This window comes from Paralichthys olivaceus, chromosome 17, assembly GCF_024713975.1.
Source record: "Paralichthys olivaceus isolate ysfri-2021 chromosome 17, ASM2471397v2, whole genome shotgun sequence".
In the NCBI taxonomy this organism is placed as follows: domain Eukaryota; kingdom Metazoa; phylum Chordata; class Actinopteri; order Pleuronectiformes; family Paralichthyidae; genus Paralichthys; species Paralichthys olivaceus.
In genome coordinates this window covers 6831459-6858831 of record NC_091109.1, presented here as the reverse complement: position 1 = coordinate 6858831, position 27373 = coordinate 6831459, and the positions used below count along the sequence as shown (strand labels likewise).

Sequence of the window (27373 nt, the reverse complement as noted above, 5' to 3'; positions counted from 1 at the left end):
GTGGTAAAGACCTGGTATGTGCCGTATTGATTTTGTGAAAAATAATGTGTCATGGCTTGCGCTGCTGAGGAGACACCATGACACTGATACATTTGTGTAATCATAGCTGCTATAGCAGAGGACAGAGGCTGTTACAATAACCACTCTGATAGGGGAACTCTCAGTGGCTGTAATGGAAAATGCAATGGATTTATGTATGGTTATTATCTCATTGAGTTTTCATTTAATTACTTTAGAGTGTGCTATAGAGCAATCTGTGGATTAGCATTCCGTAATGTTTGTATCCTGTGTTTTACTGAGATGCTCAGTGCTCGTACAGAGGTCAGAATCCTGCACGGGTAAACCTTAAGTCTCAGACTCAGGTCAAATCAGTACCCACTTCTACCTGTTGACAAATAACCCTCGACTCGACCTGTCACCCGTGACTAACTGCATTTGCTACATACACAATCAGTCTCATCAGCTGAGTTATGGCCTCCTTGTTCTCCTGTTTTGTTGGTTGAGTTGTCTTCTTGGAAAAGTATCTGAATTGTCGCAGCACATGTGCTCCTGCAGATGTTCCTAGATTGCAGCTATCAAAAGGAATTTCTTTTTGGTACTTTTACAATCAGCAAAGCCATTGCATGTATTCAGCTATTGCTATTTTTGTAATAATGTGGTTTATTCCAATGCACTAGCTGGTTTGATGTCGTCACTGAAAGTTATCTCTGCAGAAGTGAAGGGGTCACAGGTGGTGTTGTAGGCTTCCACATGGAAATAAATCCTTGCAGCTGACTCAGCTTCATTTAGCCAGATTTAGATGCTGAAAATACACTACTATCATTTTAATTTCTGATTTCTCCAGAAAAAAAGTTATCATACGCTTACTTCATTTGTACGTGTCTCTTATAGTTGTCTGACTGTAGTTATTCATATAATATGATTTAATGTTCGGCACTGAGGCATTTTTTTACAATTAGAAATCTACAAGGCAAATCTTAATATTTTTGTCAGCGTGCACTCTGGCAATTGATGGGGAAAAATATGCTCCCTCAGAAAAGTATCACTCATTAAATGGTGACAGCTGCTAAAAAAATTTCATATGTTTTACAATTTGTAGTTCTCAATGAGAAGTAACAATTTACCATCAAAATGCATTTCTTGGAAACCTTTCAAGTGATCATCTTAACATCTTTTTTTCCTGTGAAACTGTCAGAGTTTAATACCACAGTGCTTTCTGCTCTTTGACGAGTGTCCCAGAGGAAACATTAAAAGCTAATTGTAGTGTGTTGTCAATTCTGTGAAAGCAATTAAAAAAAAAAAAATCTGTCTATTTGATTACACATGAAAACTCAATTATCTTAACAATATTGTTTACTTACATTTTACTCCCACGCACTTGTTTATCATAACTGATTCTGATAGTGCCAGCAGGCCCCTGCACTCTCACATTGTCAGATCCTCTGTATGAGACGCTTGATGTTGCTAGTGCAGCAGGTCAGTTGACAGTAATGAATGTACCTAATAAACTGGAACAGCCGCGGCTGTAACTCTTGTGTTGATACCAGATCAAACAGGGACACGTTAATAATGGTTTCTCACTGAACCGGTGAAAAATAGCCCTTTGCATGACTCTTGGTCCTGGAACAATTCTTAAACTTGGCGTAAGTTACTGCCGCCTCAAATTTCCTCCATGTGGCTCGTCATAGGATGTACACAACTCAGGGTTGGATTCAGATGAGACATGTATTTGTAGGCTTGAAGCAGAGGAGGGAATGTACCTGAGATGCATTGAGGACATTTGAGCTACAGTCCCTGACTACATTTACATGGACAACAATATTATGACTACTCACTTGTTTATATGTTACATAGCGTAGTCTGATCATGACATGGTCAACATTACCTCCTACTTCTTATTTTATATGTTTCAGTATAATGTGATTCAGAGGTAAAGATGTCTGCATAAGGTCAGTCTTCTCCACATATCTTAATTTGATTGTCGTTTACTCCGATTACCTTCTTTGTGTTAAAATAATCAGAAATTGCTGTTAACAGTGTTTTATTGAATTGATCAGATTATCATATTAATTGGGATAATATTGGAATATTGGCATCTATGTAAACACTCAATGGTGGTCTGGGACACACCTGGAAAATATTTCCTTCAATATGTCCTTCAATTGCATTCATGCTCATACAGCTAAAAGGAGAAGGAGTGCCTACTTACCTGACGTCCTCTGGCTCACTCAACTGAAAATATTTGTACACTTCTCAGGGTTTCCCAGACATTGAAACTCAACTGAATTGGCACACTTTTGAACACTAGAAAAAGGGGGCTGCTTGAATCACACTGTGGCTTACAAAAGAAGTCAGATGTAATAGGAAAAGGAATACAAAGAAAATCTCTGTTTAGCAAAATGCTTCTGCAAAATTAAATAAGACTAGAATCCCAGGGAATAGTATTTAGTATTGAGCTTTTTTTGTTTTTGGAGTGCCACTATCGTAGTTCATAAGAAAAATAAAATACTTTTTTTTATTTCTTTTTAACTGATATTGCAAGTTTAATTCTTTTGAGCGTAATGTATTGGCAGCAAGATCCTCTGTGCTGATAGACTCCAGAATGACGGCTTGATTCATGTTTACATCTCTTCCTACATTTCTCGTCGTCCGAACTGAACAAGAACAGGCTTTGAACAACTCAGTTTTGTTATAGGTCAAAAGTGACTTCTGCCAAATGGCAAAATATCACAAAGTTGTTCTTCGGCTACATGCTCGCCTGTATTCACAGATCAAATAGTGTCGGAGTTTTGCTAAAAAAGGGAGAGGAAGTGTGATGGTGTGACACTGAGGATGCTCCGCTCTCATCTGAAGGGCTTGTGGGGCTGATTTACTCCTCTCACATCGCTGCAGTCTTTACATAACGTCAGACTAATCAAATGTGCAAGTGTGAGTCTTGGCACCCAATTGTATTATTGCGCTGGTCTTTTGTGTAGTTGCGAATCAAGGTGTGCACATGTGTTTCCTCAGGAGAAGGAATAGCTGCTCGACTGTGGTTCATGTAAATGAATGGTGAAGTGTCTGTGTCTCTGTGGTAAGGACTAATTCTGTTTTCGGGAACTGCCAAGCATGCCCTGATAAATCATGCACCTGGATTTATACGCCAATGAACTCCATCTCTCTCTCTCTCTCTCTCTCTCCCCGTTGCCTGAGACCAATAGGCGAATGAATGACTTAGATTTAGAGCTGAGAAAACAAATGGAAGAGAGCAACACAATAATCAGTCAAATGGTGATTTATTGGAACTCTTACATTTCTGTAAACAAGACGTAAGTGTGAAACAAGATTACATCATCAGTGATTTGCCAGCTGCCCCTTTGCCACATGAAGAGGTTGAAAAAGAGCCAGTGTCTCTAGTCAGTGAGTCAGTGTCACTACAAATTCACAGCTAAAGGTAGGATTGGTATTTGTGTGCTTTGGCGTTGGTGTCTGTGACTAAGGAGGGGAAGCGGTTTGTCCACTAACCAGAAGATCGGCAGTTCGATCCCCTTCTCCCCCATTACGCGTGCCAAAGTTCAATGTGTGAATGGTCTATGATAGAGTGCTGCACATAGATGCAATGTATGAATGTGTGTGTGAATAGGAGGATGGCAAAACTGTACTGTAAAGTGCTTTGAGTGGTCATCAAGACTAGAAAAGTTCTATATAGATACAGACCATTTACCATTTGTTGAAATCCTCTTCACATTCTCATAGCCATCAATATATAAAGTTAAAGGAAATACAGCCAGTCAGTGTGGTCCTCTGTGACAAACACGACCAATCATTTCATTTGGACCGAATAAAATGATTGGCTGGCGTAGCTGTTTGTCACTAGGGTTGTCACTCTTCAATTCAAAATTCAAGCATTCATTCAGGCTTTGGGGGAAAAGTTCCTTTTCAGTGTAATGAGATGTTTGATTTCAAAATACACAGAATGTCTGAAGTTGTTTGCTTAATGATCCAGCCGAGGGCGTTCACTATCAGCATGAGCTATTGTTTGCCCTCTTGAGCTATCAGCCAAGTAAGACAGTACGAGTGTTCACAAGCCGGAGAGACAAACACAGCTGTAGAAGAAATGCGAGTTACGAAAAAATCTTTGATGAGAGGGCTGATGGGAGTGGTTGTGATGTAGTGGTTGCATATTGTAGCTTTTCCAGGATTACCAACTATAGCTTTAAAAGGTTTCAGGAAAAAAACACATGAAGCAATGAGACCTGAAATGTAAAATCTATTCCAAACGGAAAATAAGCAGAGTTTCTAAAACTGTAAATGTGTTTACCTTCTGCTTCCCACTTTTGATGGATTGGAACTTGGTTTAGTTGTCTGCAATATTTCACAATCCTACAATAAAAGACAGCAGCAAGAGGCAGTAAAATGCTGCGCTGTCACGTTTTTTCCACTTAAAACTTAAGTCGTCCTCCACGTTTTTGCATCTGATTAAATACAGAAATCAAGTGCCTCATACATTTCCATTCCTTGCGGGTGATTCTTTTATCTAGAGGGACTAACATTAGGAGGAATGGGAGGAAAGCGAATGTACATTAGTGAAAGAAACCGCACATAAGCAAAGGACGGCATTAAAGCAAAGGGAGCTGGTGTTGAATTTAAAAAGTCTTGGGCTGCAGTCTTTACATATTAGAACAACAGACTGTTTTTACAAGTATTTCCCAGAGCAGTTTGAAACAACTCAACAGAAGGAGGAGGTTAAATATATCCTTTTTTGAAATGGGTGCACGCATGGCTCCATCATTTTCAGACAGGCTAGGGAGATCCCTGTGATGTGAGGAACTATTACCTCACCTGTACGTGCACATTTACCTGGCAAATTTGCTGCTGCCTAAATGTCAGCATGTAATTGAAGGGTGCTCTGTATCTAAGCTAAAGTGCTGCTGTAGTTTCACTTTGTATTTACTGTGCTTCTTATGTATTTGTTTAATTTGTATGAGTGCCATATCACAGTGATATTTTTAAAGTTTCACTCATGAGAGGTCTGGCATGACCAAAGCATTTATTTTATTTCCTGATGAAGGAATTGAATGAAATGCATATTTGTCTGGGTGGGAGAGACATGGCGGCGATAATATCAAGAGATATCATATAAACCGAAATATTTGACTAAACCACATCCAGGACGACTGCTGTTAAATAGCCTCAAATATTTAAATGGCACCATTTCATGACAGCTTATAGAAATCTTTTCAAACTGCCAATATTCCACCCAAACCTTTATGCACAGAAGCGTTACGACAGGGTCGGCAAGGCAGGAAATTACCTCAGACTCCAAGCGGAGAGGGAGCCTCAGAGAGAGGCTGATATATATGATCAGCGATGTACTTGAGATTGTAATTAATGTTCGAAGATTGGTTAAAGAATGTTTGAAATAGGCCTGGGATTGTGGAGGGGGTTTGCACTTAAACTTAACTACATGGTTTTGTTTGGTTTAGTTTGATATACCTGAGCCCCAGAGGAATTCTGTGCAAGTAGTGCCTCACAATAAACACTGTCCATGTCAACAATTAAATAGATGCACCACATAAGGGAAACACTTCCCTCAAAAGATAAGAGAGTGTGTTTTAACAATAAAACGAGAGCAGCCAACAGTATTTATTGTTCTGGAGATAAGAGTCCATCTCAAAACATAAAGATGTGTAAAAATACACTCAATTGAGCGTTAGTCAAACCAATGGTCTCAGACTCGAGTCAAACTTCCACCAACCAAAGAGCAACTGGTACCAGATGAATGTAAATCACATCCAGTGACATTCATTTCCATCACAGGATATATCATCATATCCACATTAATGAAAGAGCCTGAAGTGTTTTAACATTAATTTGTGTTGTGGCAACCTGCGTGCATTAGTGCATGCACAGATTCACACTATATTGGCGGAACGAGCTGCTCTCAGTCACAGATATGACTTTTCACGGCTCCTCTTCATTTCCACATGGATATAAAGTCTCTTCTGACTCTCGTCTCTGTATCTTGATCTTCGGCTGTGACTTCAAATGACTTGGATATCAGCCTCTTTAATGTCACATCTCTTCATTCGAGATAACAGCTGTATGGAAATTAAAAATTGCTGAGTGTGAATAACAAGGGTGATGGATTAAAATAGACGGACACATCCCGGTGGATCATGGAAGTCTCCTGCGGTAGAACTTGAGTGGCTGCCATGAAATTTTAACATCACTGTCATGAACACGAATACTGTGTGAGGTGTGTGACAGTGAATGAGACAAGGCACAAAAAAGCTTAATGAAATCAGGCCTTTGTCAAGGTTGTTATTGCACTTTCTGTGGTCGCCATTTTGGATACACGCCCCACAGATGGAGCCACTGGAGAACTTACTGTTTTACCACTTACTTTTCCACAAGACTGTTTTGAGTGACATCTGTCTTAATCATTTTTGAAAAGCTGAACTTCCCTCTTTACAAATGGTTCTTGTGGGTCTTGCAGCTCGTGTCAAAGCTCTCTGCGAGTGGGTGGCGTGATGCACGAAGAGTCGAACATGAATGTGTGGGAAAGCGCGAGCCCCCTCTGACGCCGTGTCAAAGAACACATATTCACTCACACATAATGAGTTTGGAGAATGTTAGCAGGTGCAGAAGCACACACACACACTCACACACACACACACACACTCACACAAACACACACACAAACACAGCGACTTGACTCCATGTAGTGTGTGAGGTTTTATAGCAGAGCCATGGAGGCAGTCTTCACTCCATCAGCGTTGGTCCCTGGTGAGCATAGGGGAGAGAAGGTGCCAAATGTTCACAGCCTGAGTAATGGGCTCTTAAAAACCTTTTCTGTGCGTGTGCGTGTGTCTAGTGTAGGTCTTTCTTTCTGCAAAATTCAACTCGGTGCATGGGAATATTTTGTACCCCAGCAATTCCTTTATTTGATTGCTCCAAAGTTATTAATGGGCCAAATGTAAGTGTATCACAAATATATTTACAAGAACTGTTCTGCAAGTGTCCCTCATTTTTCCCGTAATGATTGTTTGTGAAGAAAAGACACATTTTCTATTCTCCTTTCGTCACTTGCTGTGTGTGTGAGTTCCTTTTCACAGGTGAGCACAGTAACTGAGATACTAAACTCGATCTGGAACGCTATGGCTATATGACACACACAAAAAGGGATATAATAATGTTCCAGGCCCATTAGAATAACATTAAGAACAGTCGAAGCACCTTGTCTGAACAAACTCAATACAATACAATTCAAATATAATGTATTCATTAAAGCGTGTGATGTGGATAAAAGCACAGAGAAAACGACAAATATACAGTAAATGGTTACAATGCAGCACTTTCCTCAAATAGTATTTAAGGATAATATTGAAGGATGTTAGACATGAAGAAAAAAGATGGAAAAAACATGATGTATGCTATGATAGACTCTATTATATCACTCTATCATAAAAACTTGATACATACAAATATTGGAAGATAAGCATTATTATTAAATATAAGGGTTATGTTTCCCCCCTGTCCATTTGTTTGTTGGTTGGTTTGTAAGCGAGATGTCTCGATGTCTGCTGTATTATAGAGACATATAGTTCAAGAGAAGGAATGTGAATAACCCACACTTTCTCTCTATGACTTACAGTTGGCATTACTACACTTTGACCTGTTTTCTTGGCACCATGAAGACACATTCAAACACCACAGCCACCCACAGGGCCTCACTGAAACACAAATTTCTCTATGGCCCATCTGTATTGTCCCGTACATTTGTCGATAAAAACAAAAGACCAGACGATGGTGGACTGATTTCCCCTGCTTCTGTTAGGAAGAAACACACACACACAAATCCTCACTTACAAAAACACACACTCACTTACAAACACACAGACCCGGTTTTCTGGGCTCGTTGAACAAAGGGTCCAGCAGCAACAAGCAAATGCCAGAAAAAGGCTTTCACTTGTTGTCTCTCAGTATCTGGAGATCTGTTCTCTGGGAATGCCTGACAGGCAGATACGTACACACACACACATGCATGCACACTGACATGCACTTGCACTCATATAGATAGATTTTCACTGTCACACAAACAGACACACAGACAGAAATGACAGATTCACATTCTGGAAATGGAAAACATGCAACCAGGGAGAATAAGTAAGTGAGGAGGCAGGGGGTAGGAGCAAGTAAATAACGGGTGTATATTTACGTGTGTTGACTGCATGAATGTGTGTTTGCATCAGCATGCTCTTACACCCCGTGTGTGTGTGTGTGTGTGTGTGTGTGTGTGTGTGTGTGTGTGTGTGTGTGTGTGTGTGTGTGTGTGTGTGTGTGTGTGTGTGTGTGTGTAAACATGTATTTCATCATTCAAACGACGAGCGATGTGTGCATGTGTCTGTGACACAGAGCAGACCACCGGGGTATTTGTTGACCAGCTGTAGTAAAGTGATTAGCCTGTTCCGTCATGAGTGACAGGAGCACCGACGTTCCAAATGCCCAACAAGGACACTGGCTGGCTCTCCGTTTCCCTCATTATTTTTGTTTCCCAAAGTCAGACTCTCTCTCTCTCTTTCTCTCTCTCTGCGTTTTCTTTTAGTGATCTCAGCGATCGCTAAAACCATGGGACAGCCCTGCAATGTTTTGAAACAAGGTTAACAAACTTCTGCTCATATTAAGTTTCACATCACAGAAAGTTCAGTCTTCACTTTTCTTTCTTCACATCCTCCTCACAGGGGTACGAAAACGGAGAGTAAATATTTTTTCCATTTTAGTTCACGAAAGAATTCCCAAATGCACCATATTTTTGTTTTGATTGAGTACAGCAATACATTTTAATAGTGGTTTGATACACATCCAATTTAAATATTTGAGGCTTGTGGAGGGAAACACACAAATCCTTAAAAGCATGTGCGCGTGCACACACACACACAATTGATGTTTTCCTTAAACTCTCTGCCGCACCTCGTCAACCAACAGACGAGACAGGAGTGCTCACACTAGCTTCATATGTAAATGTCAGAGTTCACAGGTGGATGTGGCTTGAGCTGCTCTACATGTCAGGTTATTTCAGCCTGCTGTTTATTATACAATATTAACGACTGAAGGTGAACTGATCCAGCACCGGCCGTAAATATGCCAGTTCAACATCACATTTTACATATTTTCTTCATCTATATCAGTGACAGAGATTTCCCCTTAACCTCCTCCTGTTGCAGTCATCAATCCTCACCGTGGCTCTCAACAAGATTTTTAAGCTATTTCCAAATGGAGCCATTTTTTATTGCGGTGACGGTGCAATCCACAGGTGACAGAGCATTAGTGCTTCTTTAATCGATCTCTTAATCCCACCGCAGATACTGATAAAAAGTCCAGACTCATTCTTTCTGTATCTCTGAAAGCAAACCTTCAATCTCAGAGCTTGTAAAGTTCAGTGCAATTATCATGTGCGATCTAGGAACTTTATACTACTTGTTTCTTTTTATCTCTGCATGTATGGTGTGCAATGTTTATGATATGTGTTATATCTTGTCTTTTATATGAATGTGTTCCCATGCACCTAGTGGAGTGGCATTATACATTTCCTCGTTCGACATTGGGCAGGAAGCATAGCCTTATATAGTATTATTGGGGCCTAAATATGCTAATTTGCAATCCCTCAAATACACCAAGGTGGCATTCATTGTGTTTATGCACGTCATTTACACACTTTTTCCGAAGATGGAAACATTTGTAGACGTGATATGTTTGTGCAAACTCCGTATGAACAAATGATGGAAAAAATGTAGGATAATGTTCTATCCTCAGGCTCATTGTGCTGATTTACATTCAGTGTGGATATCCTCAACCAAACCGTAAAACCTGACCTTAACCATAACCAGTTCATACTTAACCCTAATGTCAAATCAAAGCTTACTCCTCACCAGCATTAAATACTGTCTCATTAGGACTGGGCTTTGGTCCCTTATGAAGACTATTGGTCCCGACAAGGTCAGTGTTTATACGCTCAGTAAAAAGTGAAAAGTTACCTCAGATACTTTATGGCTTTTTTTGCCGTCAATTAACTCAGTTCTTGATAAAGAAAACGTCAAAGTGTCTAAGCTCTCAAGTTGCCCAAAACGTACAGATACACACTTAATCTGACATTAACCGTTACACATACACAGTATATGCGGGGACACATTCACACACAAATTCACTCATCGGTTTGCCGGTTAATGATTGGACTTTGGAGGAGAGGGAATTAAATGGTTGACTAGGCAGACCTTTGCGAGATGTTGAGCATCCACAAGTTTTTTCCTCCTCTTCATCCCGCTCCTCCTCCTCCTCCTCCTCCTCTCTTCCCTATCCTGCCTCCTGCCCCACCATTCTGCATAGTAATGCCTTTTGAATTGAGCTGTTCATTCAGCCAAGCACAGATAAGTGCTGAATAGAGGGATGAACACAATAAAGAAATAAAAGAAGGAAGCTGGAAAAAGGGAAGGGGGGGGGCCATGAAGCTTTGGCGTGGAGACTAAAAATGGTTTTGTTCACTCTCTCCCTCCTCCTTTCACTCTCTCCCTTTTACCTTGACAAGGGCAAGGAGACGAAAGTGTCAGGTGGACAAAAAGAAGTCTTGTGCATTCAGTGAGCCGAATACTCAGCAGATATACAGTCTTCTGAGTTTTATAGGATTTTGTTTCCAGCTGTAATGCGCTTAGAGGTGAGAGGTTTAAATGGCGTAATGTTCGCAGGTGGTTCTGTCTGTGTGTACATATCCATATTATATGTGTGCATATGCTTTATGTGCTTCAGTCTTCTTTTGATCTGTGGCTAAAACTGCAAACTGCAAAACTACTGTGCAGACTCTGGCTTCAAATCACGTCGATAGCACAAGGTGACTGCACCCATACCCGGATCATTTAGCTCAATATTTGTAATAATAGGTGATGTTTCATGCGTCTTTGTAACAGTTTATGTAGCTGTTTTGTGTGAATGTTCACAAATAAAACACATCTGTCCTTGAGAAAGTCACTTAAAGGTTCAGTGTGTAAGATTTAGATGCAAGGGATCTATTGGCAGAAATTGGATATAAAATAATCCTAGTGATGTTTTCACTAGTGTTTCATCACGAATTGTTGTTGTCTTTACCGTAGGATGGGCCCTTTATATTTACATCAGTTAAGTTTTTATGACAACTGAAGGCTATTTCACTGAATCCTACACACTAAACCTTTAACCCAGATCTTCAGGACCTGGATACCTAAAGCAGAAGTTAAAGAAAACATGAGGGCTCCCTGATGACTCATGTGGAGCTGGGTAAATTTGAAGTGTGTATGTGTTTGTGCGCTCAGTTAACCTTTCCTGGATAAATAAAGAATAAAAGTGAAAGTGAAGGGAGAGGGGAGATGAGATAGAGGAGCCGTTCCCCTTGTGTCCACTCTGTCGCTACAGTGGAAATTCAGTGGCTCTGAGCTGAGTGTGAACTCCTGACCATCTCCTGCTTTGCTGATAGCATATCTTCAGGGGTGCACATTTGGGTCACAGAGGAGTCGGCTTAAAGCGCACTGTCTTGAGCTGGAGCTTTTTCCTCCCTCACTCATTCACTGCCCTGCCCACTTCATGTCTTATCTGGGATAACACATGGCTGTCTAGTGTCTTGCTCTTGTCTAGTTACCTGCTAGGCTATGCATGGTGTTCCTCCATAGTAGTCCGTGCCAACTCGTCTGTGTGGATGTGTAGAAGGAAAGCATGGGGTGAGGGTTTATGGTTGGTATGTTTGTTTCAGAGAGGAAGAGGAAATCACAGAAGTGTAAATTATGCAGGGGGATTAGTGGGCAGGTGGAGCTGCACCCCATTGTGTGCAAGGTCAAGTGAATAAGAGATATAAGCGAGGGTTGGAGAGGAGAAGGGAGGTGTCAAAATGACGTTAGCCAGAGATTTTTGTCTGCTACCCATCTCCATCAAGACCTGCTAATGGCATAGCTTCAGAGTGGGGGAGAAGAGCAAAGAGACTTTAGGCTTCTTCACTTTGTTGAACTCATACTTACAAATAAATCCTCAAAAATAAAGCATCATCATTTGTAATCACAAGTCTCCTTTAAATCACAATGAGAATGCAAGCCCTGCAATCAAATGTTGCATTTTTATCTAATCCTTTTAAAGTCGTCTTAATTGTTTAAGAACAATTAAATACAAATTGTATTCCTTGGATTTGTGACACTTTTTGTTGTTGGCTCATTGCTGTCAATAGCTGCCATGCTTTCTAAAAGGTACATGTAAGGAAAAGTCTATTGTGATATAAGACAACAGCTATAGGTGTGATCTTCTGTTGTTAAGTATGCAGCTCAACAGCCATTGGACAATTATCTCACCAGCTTTGTACATGTAAGTTTTGATTGTCAGTCAATTTGTATGTGCCGGAATTTCAGTGTCAGATGTGCAAAAGACAGCTTTAATATGAAGAGGAAATCTAAACCTCATCAGTTACAAGCCATGAATTCTCAGGGACCAACAAATCAGCCTAAATATGAAGAGATGTTACCAGAGAGATTCATACCTGAAATTCAACTTCGATACAATTTCCTCTTCAAACCCCCTGCAGCCAGGCTGTCTCATGGAAGCCATACTAGATATGTAGGCCTGTAATTATCTTCTATGTTTTGGCAGTGTGAACCTTTAGGGCAGAATATGGTGAGTGTAACAAAATACTAAGTCCCAAAGCTGTTTGTTTGACTGCAGGCTTGTGGCTTTGATGTATCTAATTTCATTGTGTGTGTCTGTGTGGGTGTGTGTGTGTGTACGTACGTGACTGTTTGTGTTTGCAGGCCTTCTCTGGGAACTCCAATTCGGAGAGCGCCGTTCGCCATGAGCTGCAGCAGGGAATTGTGGCTCGCTTCCTCAGACTCGTCCCGCTGGACTGGAGTGAGGAGGGACGGATCGGCCTGCGCATAGAAGTCTACGGCTGCTCCTACTGTGAGTGGAGACAAACATACGCTCAGTGTGGACCACGTCATAGTGTATATGCATCAATATTTTTAATTACAGCTCCACAGGGAGAACCTATTGACGGTTTGCCAGTCCAAACGTGTCACAACAAGTTTTTTTCTTACTACAAGCTACCTTAGTTTAGCAATCAAACACAAACCCAGTTTAAAAACCTATCTGGACAAATAAAAACACAATGTGCAGGAATGTGCTGTGCAGTTACGGACTGACAAACGCACCCTGATAAATGCACACTGTCTCTCTCTTTCTAACAAATGTGTCATCCAGGGAACTGACTCTTGCAGCGTCTTTGCTCTCATCCTATTAAAGGCCGCCAAATTGATTTTGATAACAATTTTCAATTATAGCGCTGCATAAATTACACTATAAGTGACACACGTATATCTTTCACTCCGCAGATGCCGTTACACCAAGTGTGGATGCGTCAGTGTGTGAATAATCTCGCTTTCCAGCCAGTCAGTCAGTCAGTCTTGGGCCTTCTGATTATATGTCCCTTGTTTTCATTTCCTTCACAAGTAAAAGAAAAGCCATCAAAGATTAAGACGATAAGATGATCAACAGATGAACAATGACGTTTATACCCCCCACCCCATACACACACACACACACACACACACACACACACACACAACTCATAAATGATACACTTGATGTATTTAGATGCTTTTGTGCTTGTGCTGTATTTTCTTTTACTAGAATCATTTGAACCTCTCAGGGATTTTATTGTGGACCATGAAAACTGGATATAGAATATATTAAGCAGATATGCATATTATTATTCAATGCCACATTTTCTTTCAAGCCACTTCAGCTGTGAATGGTGCCTCGCAGGTTCACTACGATTGTTCTATTACTCCTGCTTTGAGAACCATAATGAAGGCAGCGAAGATATATTTTCAAACATCCACATCCACTGACAAGATAACGACGGTCACTGTTTTTCCGATGCTGAAAGTTTTTCCAAATTCCCTATAAAGCATGACATGCAGGAAAGACTCAACAAGATACTTTTCTGAGCTTTATAGAGAAATGTAGGAATGATCAATATCTTCCAGAACAGTCGAGCTGGCTGTCAAGCACCAGCAGTGTTGTGTGACATGTAAACAAAATTTGTCAGGAGAACATTACACACTGTATCTGATACTGCACAGCCAACACCTGCAAAGAATTGACTAAATCCAACAGAGAAAGTTGGTAAACTGGGTTATGTCCAAGTTTGCTTTTCAACACTGATTGTCACTATTTGTCATTAACTTTCTAAATGTAACAGTCACTGATACTTGCAGCAGTATCAGATACCAATTCTACAGCTGATTTGGTGGCCTTCAAAAAATCTGCCAGATATCCAGGTTTCTGCAAAGAGTTTTGTAAAGTACACTTTCTACCAGCTGTAATTGCCATCTGAACATGTGGAAGGTTCTTAAAAGGACAAAATCTCATCTCATTCGATTTTCATTTCTTTTGATTATCAAGCAATTTTGTTGGGTCATGATGCTGCACATGCTGGTTCACTGTCATAGGATACCGGAGTAGAATTGAGTAGCAATTAATGTTATGCTTAGACCGCCTGCACCCCAAAAATGACACTCCAGGTCTGTTCTGGAGATCCCTCTCTTCCATTGACCTCCAGGATTATAGATGAAAACTAAAATTAAATCCATTTTGGCACAATATTGGATTACTAGCTTTCAAGCATTGAAATGTCCACAGCCACAAGCAAGAGGGACAGAGGCAATGCTGTGCAATTTGTTATCTGTCAGTGCCTCTTGTGCAAGACTGTAAATCTTGCTCTCATTTGCACAAAGTAGAATTTTTTAAACTTGCAAAGCCTCCACTTGGTTCACTCGAAACACACAGGAGACTTTTTTTATGAAACTGATAGTCACCATTATTTCTTTTAAGCATTTTCATTTCCATGTTTATTGGAACATGGTGACATTTGATTGTTTCAGAAGCTTACCTGGTCCACCACACTGCGGCTGGTGCACCCTGCAAATGTGTTATTGTAACCATGACAACTAAGATCCGCTACAATGTACAAGACAAAATGTCTGCTGTGGAAGACAGTTATGACAGCTATCAAGAAATAAAAGAGGGTCGAATAGAAAAATATATTTACGGAAAATACATTAATTCTAATTTTATCTCCGCTTCGAAATCCCCTCAACATACATGGCAGTGGATTTGGAATGAGACAGAGTAAAAATAGGAATACATAATGAGTCCCTCTCTTTTCTGCCTCAACTGCATCTACTGCTGATGAGACCTTGGAATCGTAGCATTTGACTAGAGAAACATCCATTTTTATGAGCACTGTCTGAGGTAACAACAAAAGCTAGAATTATATATTTTTTTCGAGGCTGACATGTTGTCCACCACATCTCTGAAACTGGTTCAATCGTGTGAATTTGTTTGGCCTCAGTTATTGTAAAATAACCACACTGAGCTCTTTTGAGTTTTCTAATAGGAATGTCATCCAACCTCGATTCAACCCAACTGCCAGGTTTAGTCAACGCAAGTTGAAATGGACCAGACAATAATATAAATATATATATGTATATTTATAACTTTATTTATATAGCACCTTTCGAAACAGCCGTAACAAACTGCTTTTCAAAGAGAAGACGAAATAAAAAATAAAAACCAAATAAATAAAACACCAAAGATAACAAGCTAAATAATACAGTTGTATTTAATAATACTTTTAAAAGTCATGGCAAAAGAAAAGAATAAAATAACTAAAGTTAAACCTAAATATACTTAAAGTACATTTTGAGAGATTATCTTAAAACTGTTCTGTTTGGACATTTCATGCCCTGAGTTTCTAGAAGGTCAGGGCTCTGACAGCAAAGGTGCTTTCACCTTTGGTCTTCATCCTTGACTGAGGAATATCTAACAAGGCCTTATCATATGATCTCAGGTTAAAGGTGGGTGAGTACAGAGCTTGTAAACTTTAGTCAAGTAGTTTGGTGCTAAACCATGCAGGGCCTTAAACGACAGCAGCAATATTAGAATCCATTCTTAAAAACCCCCTCAGAGTCAACTTGTAAATGTTTCTGTTCTTTCTCATTCAAGGATGAAAGAGAGGAGAAGTGCAGGGAAAGAAAGGGGGATGAAAAGAAAAATAACAAAAGAAAAGTGGTAGGAGGAGAAGAAGGCATATGTACTGTAGATGCTATGTTCCCAGAATAATCCTCAAATGTTGGTTTAACAAGATAATTCTGAGTTGTACAAAAATTAAATGCAACACCCTACTCTGAGTCATATGGACTGTGGAGCGAAAAGCTGTGTGTGTGTGTGTGTGTGTGTGTGTGTGTGTGTGTGTGTGTGTGTGTGTGTGTGTGTGTGTGTGTGTGTGTGTGTGTGTGTGTGCCTGTGCACGCCTGTGCCAGAGCTAGAGGCTATAAAGGAGTCATGATCCGTCGTGCTGCGAAATATACATGCTCATTTCCATTTTGATTAACATAGGATCAACAGAAAATCAATTATTTCATAGATGAGTCAGGAAATAGTAGAGCCAGTACGTGCGAGAGAAAGGGGAGTCGGACGGAAACATAGAGTGCAAATTTAATTTTCTATACAAACTCAATCACTCTCATGCAAGTCGAATTTCAAAAGGAGGCAAGCGTATCAAATCTGACTTCAACCTGTGGCCTATTTATGCCAACAGTACTCTAGATCTGTTGTCAGGATGATGTATCACCGTCATCTGTCGAGTCTTAGAAATGTACTTATGTAGATTTTGTTTATGGATAGCGTCTATCTTGGCAGTCGGACCGAGGCCAAACACATAAATAGCTGAAAGAGGATTGTTGTCTTCAGGCTCAGGGGTGCAATATGTATGAGGTAAAGGGAGGCATGAATATAATATCACAAAACAGTGCTGGGAGGAACACTTATATTCATTATGCTGTAATTGAGTGATTACATTTCACTCATTTTTGTATTATTCTATAACAAAAACAATGACAAGATTTACACGAAGCACAGGGTAAAATCTAAAATTTGAATATTGTGTTCAACCAACCAAATATATTCAGTTTCCAGTTATATAAAGCAGGCAAATCCTTTCAAAGTTAAGCAAAGGTCGCTCATCCTGCAAGTAACCTGCCTTTTTCTTGCTTCCAGCCAATTACTTTGCCGCCTGTGCAGTGAAACCTATGGCCGTGAATACAATTAAACACTGGCACTATTAAATGCCAGTTAATTGCACTTTCAGTTTGCCTCGCAGGTGGCAACTCGGTGGTGTCACTTAAAATTGGCTGATTAGCAAAAATAATGTGCTGGACGCAAACAGTGATACATGTGTTTGTAAGAGGCTGATGTCATACAGTTCAGTGTCTCTCTCATGACTCCGGGTACCCGGACCTTAAATGAACGCAGACATAAAACCATTAGTTTACATTTTGTCTATGGCTGTGCAGACCATCCATCCTCCTGTTGCTATATAACAGCAGAATACAGCAATTATCAGTATTTATTATCTAAAGTGACACAGGAGTTGCATTTAGTTTGAAAGACATCTGCAGTAAAGACGTAGAACAGGATAAGCATTTGATATCTTAAAGTGAAAAATGAATATGGACATACATATACAGTATTAAATATACTACCATTAATGGCAACTGAAACAATAATTCAGGCTGCATGGTAATTCAGAGGCCTCATGCAAACCACAAGGCCACTTGGCCACTTAGTTCATCTGTGAGTAAAGTTGTCAAGATTATCAAGTAGCCCACTCCTGCCTGCTTTATTATCAAGGGCCTGTATTATCATGGGTCAAGTTGAATGTTCACAACACAAAACAACTCTCAGGCCACAAGGTAATCCGGCTGTGCTCACAACTGCATAGGTAATATATATAATTCTATCCAGAACTACACTTTACTTTCAAATGATGCAAAATTATAATGCATTACCCACGGTTTGTCTGGGGGTTTGTCAGTGAAATCAAACTCTAATATTCAGCCTCTGATAAAAACTAACTGCCAGTTTCATCTATTTAAAGATTGCATTGGCTCTCACATGGATCTGGGTATCTTGTTCACCCTCCTGTGCTTCTCATCTCTGCTGGAGAAGCACCATCTGGGTCAGGGTCCAAAATGGCATGGTCTCCTGGGTCAGGGTCTGAAAAGCTTGGCCGTGTCGTGTGCATCACCATCACAGCTGCCCTGGATAGAGACATAGTAGTCGTCACCCCTGTTACTCTGCATCACTACTTCGTTCCTCCCTCTTTATGTTTTATATTCTCCATCACCCGGTGGCCTGCATCCTTCATAAAGTCCTCCCTCCTGACGTCGAGCACTTAGTTCAGCTGGCAAGCATTTTCTGAGCAGCACTACCCAGATGTAGATCTCATAAAACAATTGGACAACTGTCAGCTGGCCCCACTGTTTGCAGCATTCGCCTTGACCCAAGATGATGATGAGAGGTGTGGGGTTGAAAGAACCAAGGAGAGGGAGGGAGAAAGCAAATTAAGTGATGGAGGGATGAGGATGGAGGCTAAACAACTGACAAGTGGGGCAGAGAGGAGAGTAATGGAGAAAGTCGAAAAGGAAAGAGAGTGATAGCAAGAAATAGTGTGAGAGAAAGAGCGGAGAGGCATGAGTTTGTACCCAGTGAGCGGCGGAGTGAGATCATTTCAGAAGCACTGAAGTTAGAACAAAGGGAACAGATGTAATTTCCCAACCACCCCCCACACTTCCACCACCACCCGCCCTCCCAAAGTGTTTAGTGTGTGTGTGTGTGTGTGTGTGTGTGTGTGTGTGTGTGTGTGTGTGGAAGCAATAGAGCACGTAAGATTGAAGCGGCAACGTGACTGTGCAAGAGTTTGTCCCTTTCCCAACCCATGTTATCCTATCCTGAATACTCTTCGCTTCCTTTACTAACCAATCTCACACACACACACACACACACACGTCCTCTCCACAATCCACTTGAGCAGCTGGGGTGACGGCAGTAAGATTGAAGAGTGCCTCAAACACTGCACTTTATTTCTGCTCTTAGCATCTTCACAAAATCTCCTCCACCCTGCATGTGTCCTCTCTGCCCTCTGCATCTCACTCTTCTGTTATGTAAAACCCTCATACTTGCATGAGTCAAAGTCTATTGTAAATTCACAACAGTTTTTTTAAAGGTTCAGTGTGTAGAATTTAGTGACATCTTGTGGTGAAGTTGCATGTTGCAGCTAAATACCTCTCACCTCACCCTTCCCTCCCAAACATGAATGATAACCTGTGTTAGCCTTCGGTTGTCGTGGAAACTAAAAAGGTGTTTAGTTTGACCAGTTTGGACGACTGTAAAAAACATGGTGGCCTCAGTAGAGAGGACCTGCTCCCAATGTAAATATAAAGTATTTTTGTTTTTGTTTACAGCACATCAACATTGGCGTCGACCCTTATATCCAAATGGACTTGAATGCATTATCTTTCCAAGACATTTTCGCTTATTTGGCAGCTGTTTTTCAGTTTAACGCCCATCGCAGGTACGAAGTGTCAACTTGGATATCATTGGAAAGGATTGAGCAGCTGATTCTGACGTGCGTTGTCACATGCAGCCTTTATAATGTGAATAATTTCAGGGATTATCTGGAGTTCAGTCTAAAAGCAGTTGAAGTGTTTAACATGCCTCCACACCCACACAGATGTTTTCAAAACTATTTGTCATGATCTCTGCTCAGGTTGAACTTTGGTTGAACTTTTATCAGCCTAGAATTTTAGGGTCTAGTTTTAATATTTGCAAGGATCATATTTAATTGCCTGAAAAATAACTTAATTTGAAAAAAAACATTTGAATTCACGCCATTCAAATTTAAGTGGTTCCCGTGTACGAATGATCAAAGAAACCAAAGTATTTCCAACACTTTTGCAGAACCCATCTGATGCACAACTTGCTATGAAAAATGTTTATTTCCTCTCAACATATGTCCCCTCTCAGTCAGAGCCATTTTCGTAGCAGTGCTGTTTGAATCTGCATCCTCTTTGCATTTATTTGGCATAAATTTAAATCCACTAAAATATTTTTAGCTAGAGGCCTTTTCCACATTTTGACTTGTCGTAGTAGTTAAAGCACAGGTATAAGTATTAATATTAATGGTTACTCTGTTTTTATTCAATTTCACAGCAAAGCCATAGCAGTGCTCCAGTGGGACAACATGTGCAGTACCAGGGCCCTGAAACCAAAACAGCTAAATGATATTCACCATCGTTGATTTTGTTATTTACACCTCTGCGTTTGCTTCAGCGACATGTCAACATGTCGGGTACATTATCATCTGAAACAAAATCTATATCAGTTATAGGAACCTGACAATTTTAACTTCCTACAATCTCAGATGGCAAACACAAGCAGTAAATAGTACACTTCAAAAGGCCCTTTGGTTCTTCACGCATTATTTACATATTAAAACAACTCAACAAGCTGAATAACCTTATTGAATCAACTGAATAACACTGCATGTGTTGTTGACATAACTCAATTTGCTATTTTTTCCAGGTCATATAAAAGTGTTGGCTCCTGTCTCTCTTGGTCAGTTTGGGATGACAGATATGACTTCAGACTTGACTCGATCACTAATCCCTTTCTTTTTCTGCTTGTCTCCCGCTGTCAACATCTTCCTCTCTTTCTCTTGTCTTTCCTTGTTCTTATTCTCTCTCTCTCTGTATCTCTGTTGTTTGTTTGTCCGTATTATTCAGGGGCCGATGTGATCAACTTCGATGGACAGGGTGTGATCTCGTATCGTTTTAAGGTGCTGGATTTACAAACTTGATTCTGTTATTTTGACTAAAACTTTTCCATTAAGTCATGTGGTCAAAGTCATTTTAGAGCATGAAGGTTAGACCGTAAAATAAATCAATAAAATACGACTTGGAATAAATCATTTAATGTCAGTTCTGAGCAGGCAGCGTGGAGACCTCTTTTAAGAAAACATACAGGCATATTTGGTTCTCTCGTTAAGTTTTTGTTAAATTTTGTTAAAAAAAAATAAGTTTAATATTACATTTTTCTGCATTTGTCACTTAAACATTTGTGCAGATGAAGAAGATGAAGATCATCAAGGATGTGATTGCACTGAGGTTTAAGACGTCAGAAAGCGAGGGTGTGATCCTCCATGGGGAAGGACAGCAGGGAGACTACATCACCCTGGAACTTGACAAGGCAAAGCTGCTGTTGCAGATAAACCTGGGTGAGCAATACATAAATGTCTTTCTATAGATATCTACATGTTTGTCAGTAACAGGTTTTGTGAAAACGTTCAAATAGAGCAGTTCTCCTCTGTTTGTTCTGTTGGTCGGATGTAATAGGTGCTCAGTCTAATGCCTGCAGCTGCTCTGGTTGAGTTTGTGGCTCACTGACAGTGTGATTATTACAATCTTTTATGGCTCGCCAATAACCCTAAACTTTTGAAATCAAATTTATGCCACGTCTGTCAAGCAGCCCTGTCACCTAGAAATTATGTTCGATTCCTTTTAAGTGCAACATGCTAAATGGAGTGCAACTAAACTGCAGCATTGTAAATGGACTGCATTTATATGGGACATTTCTGGCCTTAACAACCACTCAAAGCATTTTACACAAAGTCACATTCACCCATTCACTCAGATGGCACAGCTACGCACTGGTGGCACGGTGACACACTGATGACAGCCATCAGGAGCAATTTGTGGTTCAGTGTCTTCTCCTGGCCAAGGCTACATGGATATGAAAAGTGCAGGAGCTGGGGATTGAACCACTGACCTTCTGATTAGTAAACGAACCGAGCATACATAGTCCCTGTTTTTTGGTTGGGTCTCGGCAATTTAAGCATTTCGTTTAAAATTAGGGAAAGATCATGGTTTGGTTTTAAATGTTGAATCCCCAAATTGTATCTTTTCTTCTGTATTAAACCAGACCACTCTTTATCCTTAACCCGAACCAAGTGCTGTGAGCATCTAAATGTTATCATGAAAAGTATAATACTGTAAATTGGGCATTTCACTGAAAGATCAGATATTTTGACGGTTAAGATTTTACTGATTCACTTTCATTGTACATGTGAATTATCAAGAGTGTATAGTATGAATATATTCTCACTATGCTCATAGAAAACGTAATCTGCTTGTAATTCTTGTTTCTACAAATGCATATGCTGTTGCAGAGTAGGTTTTGTAGCTTTGACAGTGTAAACAGCAGCCACAACAATCAGTACGTGTGTGGAGCATCACTCATTGTTGTTGACCCATCTGGGTCAACAACAATGAGTGATGATCTTGCATACATGTTATAGTTGTTAATAGGTGTGCAACACATTGAGGTAACCCTTCAGCAGCTATACTTTTCCTTTTGTGAAGCTCTGGAATGATTTCTACTTCAGCAAATATCTTCCAAAGATTTGAATTTTGTGTTTATTCATTTTACACAGGATTTTAAAATTACTTTTTTATTTCGTGTTTTGCTTGGAAAAATATATTCAACTGCTCCGTCATATTTTACTCACATTTTGAGTCATTTACAGTCTGTGTTTTATTGCTAAAACTATTATAACCTGTTATGTACAGGCAGTAACCAGTACGGCTCTATCCTGGGTCATACCTCTGTGACCACTGGCAGCCTCTTGGATGACAATCACTGGCACTCAGTGGTGATCGAACGCTACCGTCGCAACGTCAACTTCACCCTGGACAGACACACGCAGCACTTCAGGACCAACGGAGAGTTTGACCATCTCGATCTGGACTATGAGGTGAGGGAAAAGGGATACTGTGTTTAAAGGAATGTAAAAAAAAAAAAAAAAAAGATAACAAGACCTAATAATACACGTTTATATGTGTTTAAACACAGATACAGGAGGTGACTGGGAAATATGCCATTTGTACAACTGTTAAAATCATATTTGCTGCTCAAACATATCATAAAACAAATCATCTCAACATAAAATTAATAAAAACTCATTTGAATGCTCAATGTTTCAACAGCCATACACTGATAGGTCATGTGTGACTTCAATTAGTGAAAAAGAAACCGGTGGACCATGGAATATGTGCATAACTAAAATGTCGGCTGATATATTCAGTTACCTCAGTTGTTTCTGAGTGATGCCTTAATGTGTGTGACCTAATGTCAAAGATGTTTAAAGAACAAATATGTTCATTTTAGTTACTGCTAAAGACCCTGCTTTACTAATAGGTCGACACAATGTGCACTTGGTAAATCAAATTCTCATTTAACTTTAGAGAAGCAAACATTATGTCAAGTCAATTTGTTTAACCCAGCATCACATACTTTACCCCATTTCCCTGCAGGCAGTGGTAGTACAAATGGAGTCCTTATGCAATTTCCCTCAGGTGGAAGTCTATCTGGTAATTTCCTGGTTCTGCAGACAGAGAGTAAGAGCTTGTCTGCAGAGTACAAGCAGGGCAGTAAGAGGTGGGAAGGTCGATAATATAAGGTCCCTCAGTGACTTAAAAACAAGGAAGGAAATTTTAAAATCAATTGTGAAAAACACGGGTAACCAGAGGAGTTAGGCAAAAAATGTATCTCATATTTTCTAGTTCTTGAAAGAACCTTTGCAGGGGGATTCTGTACAAGTGGGGGATTCCTCTGAAGGAAAGGAATGACTTAATTTGAGAGATATTTAAATTTTTGGTTTTTATGTATTAAAAAGTTATAAATCAAATGTGACTCCCAGATTTCTGGTCACATGGTTGCACTGCAAACCCTGGGAAACTAAGATACAGCTCACACAATCCTGCTGCGCTTTGGGTTTGAACACCATCACTTTAGTCTTGTCCTTGTTAAACATTTATAAAGTATGATTAGAAGACTATAAGAGAGGAAATTTAGTTGAGGGTAAATTATGGATGAGAAGAAAAGGTCATTTATATACAGGGCCAAAACTGTATGGATTGTAGGTGTCACAGTTTAAAATTTTCAGCTTGGGTTGAACTACAGCTGATTTAAAATTGTATGTACAACTCCTGAAGATTGAAAGTTCTTGCTAAATTGTTGAAATATCTGAAAACCCTCCCACAAATCTAGTGGTTAATTCATCTGAGGGACGTGATGAAGATTTCATTTGATGTCATCCAGGATTCTGATTGAGAACTCTGGTTTAAGAGCCTTGGGGACTACTGATGCTCAGAATATTGTATCTTAACAGTTCTCAGAAAAAACCTGAAGTCCAATTATCTCAAAGCTGTGAGAGACAATGTCAGCCTAAGTATATCTCTGCTCATTATGTATATATATGTGAGATTTCTCTCACTTTAGATTAGTATTATATCACTGACTTTCCAACTGCATTTTTAAACAACTAATGATGGTAGCTTGACCTCCTCTGCCTTTACAGTGCATTGATACCACAAAAGAAATTGGATACTGGTTTCACACTGTACTATAATGCTAATCCATGACACTCACATAATTAATGTCAGTCAGTAATGGGATGCAAAGCATTCCGCTAATAATACTTAAAACAGGAAATTGATTTTGGAATGCATAATGGGTATGGAAAGCATTTGTGTGTGAGTGAGTGTCTGGTAAATCCATATACGAGTGTATGCTGTGTGTGTGTTTATATTCCTATGCTTGTGTGTGAGAGTGTGACCTTTAACAGGTACTGCTGATATCGCTGATCTATTCCAGTGTTAAGTAGGATACTGAGAAATGGGGCAGGACAAACCACTGTCCAATTAAACTAAAGCTGTTGAATTAAGGGGTCTTCAGGGAAATCTATACAACAGGGTGAACCAAGAGGTTGTGTGTGTGTGTGTGTGTGCTCATTTGTGCATGCATGTGTTTGTGTGCATGTGCATGTGCATGTGTTGAACCCAGACTGGATCTCAACACTGTTATTGACTGACTCTCTCTCTGCAGATAGCAAAATTGTAGCCGGCTTTTACTCTACTGCTCTACACCATCTCATCTACACACTCCATCATGGTGTGTGTGTGTGTGTGTGTGTGTGTGTGTGTGTGTGTGTGTGTGTGTGTGTGCGTGTGCGTGTGTGTGTGTTTTTGTGTAGACTGAATATCAGGGTGCATTTGTGTCTACCCTCGGCAGTAATTACTAAGACTAGTGGAGCATCACCACAGACATACAAACATGCACACCCACACACACACTGAGATAGTCACATATTGACACTTAATTGCACACCACCCTCCATCATCTTGTCTTGCCTCAGAACTCAGTGCTATGGCTGAAGGAAAAGAAACAAGCTGGACACTTGAACAAAAAAAGTTTGAAAGATGAAACTCACTTTACATTTTCATCAGCTCTGTGTCCCTCTGTGCTTCAGACCAGATGTCTGTTTATTAGCCTCCATCTCCTCACCTCAGTCCTCCTCTGATCGCATCTGTTCCCCACGAGTCACCATGTTCTCTTCTTCTTTTAATACGTTTTTCCCTCCCTTCCATCAGGCACATCAGTAATACACTGATATCCAAATGTGTGGTTATAAATAAACAGGATGACTTGGCAGTACTGTCTTCGACGAACCAATGCAAACCAAACATCTTGAGATGCAGTTTGGGGGATTTGATTGTCTTATGTAGAAAAGCAAGAGTGACCTTGTCTATACATCCCTGCATTCAATCACGCTGGCCTAAAGGTGGCGCTACAGTACTTGTACAAGCAGAGTGTGATGCTACCACATTAAAAAATGCTAGCAGGTTTTTTTTTTTTTTTTAAAGTTAATCATTTGAGTCTTAGGCTTTAAAAAATCTTACATATGTTAAAATAGTATTTAATGGACCTTAATTATGTTGACGTTCATTTAACGCTACTTCTGTCGCACATTAGAATATAGAAATAGAAATGTTGTTGGGAATGCACGGTTCGTGATGTCTCCATGTGTTGCAGTTCTCGCTCAACGTATCATACAGATATTGGAACACCGTAGTAAAACTAGTAACAAGGAGATAAAGTTGCGAGAGATAAAACATTTCAAGGGTTCTTCTCTATTAGGATACTCCACCTTATCATAAATTGAAGTGTAAGTAATTCTAGGATTCTGATATGTCATCATATCTGTCGCACTCTACATAGGTCTTCAATTTTATTAATTATGCTCTTAAGATTCTTAAATTGAACTTGCTGAAACCTGCAGAAACCCTGAAACATGACATAGAATATAGTCACACACAGACACACACAATCTATTTCACCTTACATGTTGCTGCTGTAATTCCTGATTGTGTGTTATGCCAGAATATAATATTTCTGAATATAAAAATGTTTGTAGTAGTAGGTCTACAGGAAAACACTATATGATCATTTGTAATGTCCTTTTTCCTTCTCCCATCTCTTTCTACCTGTTTGCGCCCTGTCTAGCTGAGCTTTGGAGGGATGCCATACAGTGGGAAACCAGTGGGCGGCGGAAGGAAGAACTTTAAAGGCTGCATGGAGAGCATCAACTACAATGGAGACAACATCACAGACCTGGCCCGCCGAAAGAAGCTGGACACCTCCAGCTTTGTAAGGGAAATGTGCTGAATACCGAACATGCTCATTATTGTCACAACAGCTCTGTATTCGACCCGAGTGAGGGGGCAAATTATTCACTGCTGCCAAAATAGTTTAGCAGATTCATAATTAATTGTATTCAGCTGAACCATCAGTGTGTTTGCCTCCCGTCTCCATGCTCCCTCTTGACTTCAGGGCTGCTTCTCCTCTGCTGCCTACAAAGACTGAAGTCCACTGTTTGGTTTGAACCTATCATAACAGAATGAGGCTTGCTCGCTTCTCCTCATCAAACACAGCACTGTAGATGATGGCTGGATGTAACTTCTGCACATCAAGTATTTTCCCATACTTGGAATTATTTACAAAAGAAATATTTTTGCTGTGTCCACACTTATATGCAGATTTTGCAAATCTAACTAGTTTTGCTTTGCCTACCATTGCCAGCAATGGCAGCTAAATGCTGGTTCCTCTATGTTTGGTTAGAACTGCTATAGCTCCAATTACAAGTTTGTATCTGCATTAAGCAACACAGCTCCACATGACCAGCATCCAAAAGCATCTGCAACACCCAGTATGTTTGGGACCACAACGTTATCGCCACCACCATCACGCCATTTTTTTTTAACCATGGGGAAAATATCCCTTCAAATAAATACCAGCAGTGGTGTAGACAATGCATAAGTCTCCCCAAATCTTATCGGCAGTGGAGAGCCATTATATCATCATCGATCTCTGATGAACTGACTGAACAAATGGAGACACTAATCAAGTTCATTAAGGCCCGCACCTCTAATTCCCTCTGATGACTCACACAGTCATTCATTTCTAATCAAACCAGACCCACTCTCAAATTTCAGGGACACACATATATATACACACTCATGCAACGGGAGGCAATCAGGAATCATCTACACTTGGTACGGCAGCTCAATATTGTGCGTTTGCTAATGATTTG

At 40.0% G+C, this 27373-nt stretch overlaps 1 protein-coding gene across 2 annotated transcripts in view; it reads left to right on the top strand.

Annotated features, from left to right (window-relative positions):
* The window catches only part of cntnap2a (contactin associated protein 2a), a 304029-nt gene that overhangs the window by 144585 nt on the left and 132071 nt on the right, over positions 1-27373 (top strand). For both annotated transcript variants that reach the window (XM_020087434.2, XM_020087435.2), the window contains exons 4-8: positions 12795-12942; positions 20670-20722; positions 21010-21160; positions 22512-22696; positions 26287-26430. In XM_020087434.2, the coding sequence (XP_019942993.2) occupies positions 12795-12942; positions 20670-20722; positions 21010-21160; positions 22512-22696; positions 26287-26430 (681 nt within the window). The remainder of the gene's footprint in view (positions 1-12794; positions 12943-20669; positions 20723-21009; positions 21161-22511; positions 22697-26286; positions 26431-27373) is intronic.